Below are 6,862 nucleotides of genomic sequence, written 5' to 3'. Positions count from 1 at the left end.
AGGGAAACACTCAGGCAATGTGTAGGGATGGAGTGGAAATTTGGGGAGTCAGGAAGAGAAAATGGGTGATGTAGAGGAAGGGAAATGTTGGGGGTAAAACTTGATCTCATCTGTAGAAAACAGAATGACCATTTAGAGGTAAAGTGAGGCAGTCAGTGGTGGGCAGGTAGGGAAAATTTGTGTTTGTGAAATCAGAGGTAACGTAGAGGAGAGAGAATGCACCTCATGGGGTAAACCTTGCGGACCTCCAGGGACAATGTGGGGGGTAAAACTTGTGGGAATCTACAGGGCAGAGAGTGAATCTTCTGAGGTGAAAATGAGTTCCTGGGTGGTGGAGAGGTGGGGAAAGTGTGGAGAGTAAACTGGAGGTGGTCTGCTGGGTAGAGAAGGAACATCTTGATGTAGAAGTGAGTTGCTGAGATGTGGAGAGGTCAGGAAAATGTGGTGGGTCCAGTGTGAGGTGACCTGTAGCAGAGAGGATGTACCTCCTGCTGGAACTGAGGCAGTCAGCAGTGGGCAGGAGGGGAAACCTTTGGGGGTAAAACTTGAGGGAACGTCCAGGGCAGAGAATGAATATTTTGAGTTAAAACTTTGGGGGGTTGAACGAGGTTATCTCCAGGGGTGAGAAAGAACATGATGAGGTCAGCTGAGGTAATCAGTGGTGGCCAGGTGGGGACATTTAGGGCAGAAATCTTTGAGGTAATCTCCAGGGTCCAGAATGAATCCTGAGAGGTGCAGAGGAGGCAATCAGGAGTGGACACCACAGCGGGCTCAGGGAAGGTTCTGGGGGTAAAATGTGTGGCAGTGTCTGGCAGAGAGAAGGAACATTTTGGGATAAACTAAGGCAGTCATCAGTGGACAGGTAACACTTGAGAAACTCTCCAGGGTGGAGAATGAATATTTGGAGGTCAAAAGGAGGTAGTCAGTGGTGAGCAGGTGGGGAAAGTTTTGAGAGTAAACTTGAGGTGGTCTGTAGGTTAGAGCATGAACATATTTAGGTATACATGAGGTGATCAGCTGTGGAGAGGTAGGGAAATTGTGGAGGTCCCACTTGAGCAAATCTGCAGGGCAGAGAATGAATGTTTGAAGGTCCAAAAGAGGTAATCGGGAGTGTGCAGTAGGGAAGACTCTGGGGGTTAAAAAGGAGATATTCTCTAGGGGAGAGAATGACTCGTTTGTGTTCAAGAAGAGGTAATCAGGAGTGGGGTGGAAGGGGAAACTTTGGGGGTTAAAAAGGAGGTTCATTCTCTCCAGGGTAGGGAATGACCACATTGAGGTAACCTGAGGTGATGAGTGGTGAGAGACCCAGACAATTGTGGGTGTTAAAGTTCAGGTAATCTGCTGGGAAGAGAAGGAATGTGTTGAGGTAAAGATGAGGCACTCGGTGACAGACAGGTGGGGAGAGGTTTGAGATAAGCTTGAGGTGTCTGTGGGGTGCAGAATGACCCTCTGTAGGTACAAAGGAGCTGGTCAGATGTGGACAGGTAAGGCAGATGTTGGGAGTAAAATCTGGGGCAATCTGTCGCAGAGAGAATGAATATTTTGGGGTAAGGTGAGGCAGTCAGTGGTGGCCAGGGAGGGAAACTTTCTGTTTGTAAAGTCAGAGGTCATGTGCAGCAGAGAGAATGCACCTCCTGGGGTAAACTGGAGTAAACCTTGCAGACCTCCAGGGACAATGTGGGGGGTAAAACTTGTGGGAATCTGCAGGGCAGAGAGTGACTCTTCTGAGGTGAAAATGAGTTCCTGGGTGGTGGAGAGGTGGGGAAAGTGTGGAGAGTAAACTGGAGGTGGTCTGCTGGGTAGAGAAGGAACATCTTGATGTAGAAGTGAGTTGCTGAGATGTGGAGAGGTCAGGAAAATGTGGTGGGTCCAGTGTGAGGTGACCTGTAGCAGAGAGGATGTACCTCCTGATGGACTCTGAGGCAGTCAGCAGTGGGCAGGAAGGGAAACCTTTGGGGGTAAAACTTGAGGGAACGTCCAGGGCAGAGACTGAATATTTTGAAGGATAAATGAGGTACTCAGTGGTGGACAGTTGGGGAGTGTTTTAGGGTAAACTTGGGTTAGCCAACAGGGTAGAGAATGAACATGTATTTGTACAGAGGAGCTGATTACATGTGGGTAGGTAAGGAGAATTTTGGGAGTAGAATCTGTAGCAGAGAGAATGAATACCTTGGGGTAAAGTGAGGCAGTCAGTGTTGGGCAGGGAGGGAAAATTTGTGTTTGGAAAATTTGAGGTCACGTGGAGCAGAGAGAATGTACATCCTGAGGTAAACTGGGGGAATCATTTGTGGACATATGGGGGAAATTACAGGGGTAAAACTTGAGGGAACATCCAGGGCAGAGAATGAATATTTTGAGTTATAACTTTGGGGGTTCTGAACAAGGTTATCTCCAGGGGAGAGAAAGAACATGATGAGGTCAACTGAGGTAATCAGTGGTTGCCAGGTGGGGACACTGAGGGCAGAAATCTCTGAGGTAATCTCCAGAGTCCAGAATGAATCCTGAGAGGTGCAGAGGAGGCAATCAGGAGTGGACACCACAGCGGGCCCAGGGAAGATTCTGAGGGTGAAATGGGTGGCAGAGAGTGCTGCGTTTGCCTGTCCCCAGCCTGGCACTGCCCACAGGGACACACTGGGCACTGACCATTAGAGGGAACAAAACCACTGCCTGCCACAGGGTTTGTCCTGGGCCAGTCAGGCCTTGGGCAGGAATTGGACTGGGCAACTCCATCAGCTGCTCTTCCCCCCCAAAGCACCATCCCCTGGGCATTAATGACGTGCCCTGTGCCCACCCCTCACTGTTCACCCATCTGAAACCAAAGCAAGGCTTGCTTGGCTTTCAACAAGTTAAAATAACTTGGAAACAAAATAAATCACTTTTTCTCCTTTTTCTTTTCTTTTAGATGCTGGAATTACCTCTCTGGTGTGTGCTGAGTTCTGGCGGCAGGGGACTGTCAGGCCTTGGTGGCTGTGAGTTCCTGTTCTTCTCCCTGGGAAACTGGAAAGAGTTATTCATTGGATTGCAGAAATGTTTTCTGAAACCTGTCCCCTTCTTTGTGCCTTTTGCTGACACATCTTCTTTTTCTGCCTTTCAATTTACAGCCTCCTTGCAGCTCCCAGCCAGGAAAACCTGGGATAACGGAGGAGGGACAGAGATGAAGGTTTTATCTGCGAACTTGGGGTAATTTCTAGAGGATACAGCAACTGTTTGTGTAGGAAAGTGTGTTTAACCACATTGGCCCAAGTTGTGTTTGTACCAGCTGGGGCCAGAGGTGCAAGGCAATCCAAAGCAAACCCTGCTCAGCCTCTGAATCCCAGGGGAAGTTCTCCAAGCTGCTCACTGAGGGACTAAAGATACATTGAAATGGAACCAAGAGCACTAATAAGTTTCCTGAGAATCCCAGTATTGCTGTCCTAGAATTTTTAACAGCTTTTTAAGGCTTTTATAACAATAATGGCTTTCTTCCTGTGATTGAGTCCCTTGGTAGGATTTGGGGTTTCTTTGCATTCTGAATCCCTCCCAGTGGCCCTGACCCTGCTCAGGAGCTGGCAGGACAAACAGAGTCAGAGCTCCTGGCAGGCACAGGGGCTTTCCCCCAGAGTGGATCCAACTGCTGCCCACCAGCCTGGCCAGGAGGGATCTGCTTTGGCTCCCGGCTTCTGCCAGAGACAGAATGTGTTCCCTTGATTGGAATGAGGATCCCGTAGCTTCATCTCCTGGAGGTTCCCTGGGCAGCTGATCCACTCTGCCCCGTGTCTTGCTCTCAGTTCCTGCCCAGCCAGAGCCAACTGTGCCAAGGGCACGAGCACTGACAGCCTGGATAGGGAATGGGGGACTGGCTTGTGTACAATTCACCCAGAAAGTCAAACGAGGGGATTGTTGGAGTATCTGGCTCCTTAGGGAACCTGCTGGGAGTAGAGAAGCACAGCCCCACATCTCCATCTGTGGGTGGAGTCATGGAACATAAACCAGGACAAACCAATCCCCCAAAATGAACTGTGGGAGAGCAGGACCAAATAAGGGTCACTGTCCCTGGGGAAAGGCAAAAGGAATTGGTTGGGACTTGGATTGTCCCCTTGGGAGATGGAGGTTGCTGGGATGCAGAGAATGCCCTCCCTCAGGCTGCCAAGATCTCTCAGTGCAGCGGCTTTGGCTGACAGGGCAGCACAAAGATTGTTCTTTGCGAGGGGCCCAGGTTTGGGTTCCGGTCTCAGCTTTGCAGGTTTAGATGAATTCTACCTCCAGCCCGCAATTCCATGCTGAATTCCTGCTGGAATAGCCTCCCAGTGCCTCCTGGAGCCCGGATCTTCCCCTGCAGAGCTGCTGCTCTAAAGCCAGGTTTGCCAGGGAGCAGCCACGGTTCCAGGTTTGCTCAGTGGGATCGGGACAAGGACAGGTTCATGTTCCACAGACTTTGCTGTTTATAACCCTCCTCCCCCAGCCCCGCTGGTGTCCCTGGGGGGACTTGAGCGAGTTCCCTGGAATTCGGCCGGTTCTCCGCCCCAGGCCGGGCTCCAGGGGATGTGTTCGCCCAGGAGAAGGCGGGGGCCGGACGCGCTCCCGGCCCGGGGCGAGGCAGCCCCTGAGCACGGGCGAGGACGTTTCTCCGTCCGGGAAGCCGCTGTCCCTTCGGAGCCTCGGGAGCGGCTCCAGGGAGTTCTTTTCCCCGAGGAAAGGGATGCACATCCCTGCCTTCAGAGCACCTCCTGCTGGAAGGGCAGGGATTTGGGGTGGGCGGGACACACGTGGGGGGCCCGTGGGAGCTCTGGGAGGTCGGCGCTGGGAATGGCTCCCGTGCTGCTCTGCAGCCCCGCCGTGCCGACACTGCCGAGTGCCAGCTGGATTCTTTGGGTCCTTCGGGGCTGGCGCTGGGGCGTGTCCAGGGTGAGGCATCTCCGGGTGCCCGTTCAGAGCAACCCCGGCTGAGGAGCCGCGGGCAGACCTTTCCCCTGCCCGCCGCACGTGGGCTGTGGGGCACAGCTCCCGGGCACAGCTCCTCCATCCCCTGGCAAGAGGAAGCCCGAGCAGGGCTGGCTCGCTGTCTGTCGCTCCGGCCTCCTCCCGGCCCGCGTTCCCTGCCCAGCTGGGACTGCCCAGGGAGCCCCGAAAACATTCCTGGCGGGAAGCAGGAGCCGCCGAGGGCTCCGTCCAGCTCCGGGCCTGAAAAGCGGCCCCGACCTGAGCCCCCCCCGGCATTTTGGGTTCCGAACGCTCACCTGGAGGAGACGCCGCCCCGCAGGCGGGACCAGGCGGCGACACTCGACCAACGCCTTTGCCTGGGAGCGAGGGATCCCTCCGGACTCGGTTGGCTCCTTTATCCCTGGAAATGAGCTCGGATGCCGCACGAACACCTTTGCAGCCATTGGGAGAATCCCGGACGGGGCCGGAAAACCTCCCTGAGCACGGCAGTGATGAATTGGTGCCCGTCCCCAGCCGGGCACAGCCCAGCCGGCCGCGCTCCCTCTGGCCCGTGGCTGCGAAGGGCTCCTGCAGAGCACGGAGAGCTGCAGAGACTGAATAAAAGCGGATTTCCTGACTGTATTTCCCTGCGGTCCTCCCCTCTTTTGACTCGCGCGGCAGCGTCCGGTGGGAGCATTTCTCGGTTTCCTCCCCTGTAGCCGTTTCCCTCCCAGGCAGGACCTTCCCCGTCTGCAAATAAAGATGAAATGTTTCAACGGGATTTGAAAACACCAGAGGCTTTGCCCCGGGAGGGTGCGAGTTGCCGAGAAAGCGGGGGAGAGGAAGGAGAGCCTCAGGTCTCACCTGGCAGGTGTGAGATGAGCTGCCCCTTAGGGATGGCAGGGCAAAGAACTGCTGTCGGCAATTGCCGAAGGTCCGCAGGCAGAGCTGGGAGCAGCCTGTGCCCGACCCGCGGCACGGTCCGTGCCAGCTGCTGGGGCTGCCTGAGGACAGACACGGGGACAGGGGGACAGACGGGCAGCTCTGCTCGGGGTCCCGGAGCACGGGAGGAACGGGGAAAGGGCTGCCCCCGTTCTTCCCTGCCCCAGCAGGGCCCCGGCTCCCCGCGGCCGGAGCGGGCCCGTGGCCGGAGCCCCGGCGGGCCCCAGACCCCTCGTTCCCGGGGGGCACTGCGGGCGGGAACCCCCCGGGGCCGCGGCCACGGGGAAAGGGGAGGCAGGCAATGTTCTCCGCGGGGAGGAGGTGGGTGCGGTGGCCTCAAGGGTTCCCGAGCGGAGGGAGCTCCGATTCCGCGGGGGGTGCGGGCAGCGCTGCGGGCCCGGTGGGATCGGGGGGTCCCGGGGCCGGCCCGTCGCGATCGGGGGGTCCCGGGGCCGGCCCGTCGCGATCGGGGGGTCCCGGGGCCGGCCCAGTGCGTCCCCGCATCCCGGCCGGTCCCAGCCCCGGCTCCGCGTCTGCACGAGGAAAGCGCCGCCATTCTCCCCCGGCCGGGCCCTGGCAGAGCTCCGGCCCGAGCGGCCCCGCCGGGATCGGCCCCAGCGCCCGCCCTGAGCGGCTCTTCCCACCCGCGGTGCCGGGGCCCAGGCGACGAGGCCGGGCTGGGATGGGCCCGGCACCGACCGTGGTCCCCGTCCGGATGCCGAGCCCCATCCCAGCCCCAAGCCCACCTCGGTCCTCCGGTCCTGGTCCTGGTCCCGGTCCTCCCGCCGAGCTCCATCGCCACCCTGGGTCCTCCGATGCGCCGATCGCTCCCGCAGCATCCCGGCACGAGCTTCCTCCACAAGCTCGGGGCGAGCGCGGCTCTGCCGCTTTTGAGGGGCGCGGGCGGGGCGGGGCCGGGGCGGGGCCGGGGCGGGGCCGGGGCGGAGCGGGGCCCTCACAGGTGTGGGAGGCGGGGCCCGTCCAGGTGCGCGGGGCGGGGACGGGCAGGGGGCGGGTCGGG

The 6,862-nt window shown here is 57.8% G+C and overlaps 1 protein-coding gene across 1 annotated transcript; it reads right to left on the bottom strand.

Moving 5' to 3' along the window:
• Positions 1-2,900: 2,900 nt before the first annotated feature.
• On the bottom strand, positions 2,901-6,680 carry LOC113941059 (collagen alpha-1(III) chain-like). Its single transcript, XM_027632225.1, has 4 exons — positions 6,239-6,680; positions 5,764-6,176; positions 5,217-5,649; positions 2,901-2,997 (listed from the first exon to the last, which is right to left on the bottom strand). Exons 1-4 carry the CDS (start codon positions 6,678-6,680, stop codon positions 2,954-2,956), a joined length of 1,332 nt encoding a protein of 443 aa, XP_027488026.1. The 3' UTR covers positions 2,901-2,953.
• Between the last annotated feature and the right edge of the window lie 182 nt (positions 6,681-6,862).

The sequence above is a fragment of the Corapipo altera genome, unplaced genomic scaffold (assembly GCF_003945725.1).
Source record: "Corapipo altera isolate COAL_440 unplaced genomic scaffold, ASM394572v1 61268, whole genome shotgun sequence".
NCBI lineage: Eukaryota > Metazoa > Chordata > Aves > Passeriformes > Pipridae > Corapipo > Corapipo altera.
Note: the sequence above shows the minus strand (reverse complement) of the source record. Positions and strands in the feature narration are given on the sequence as shown.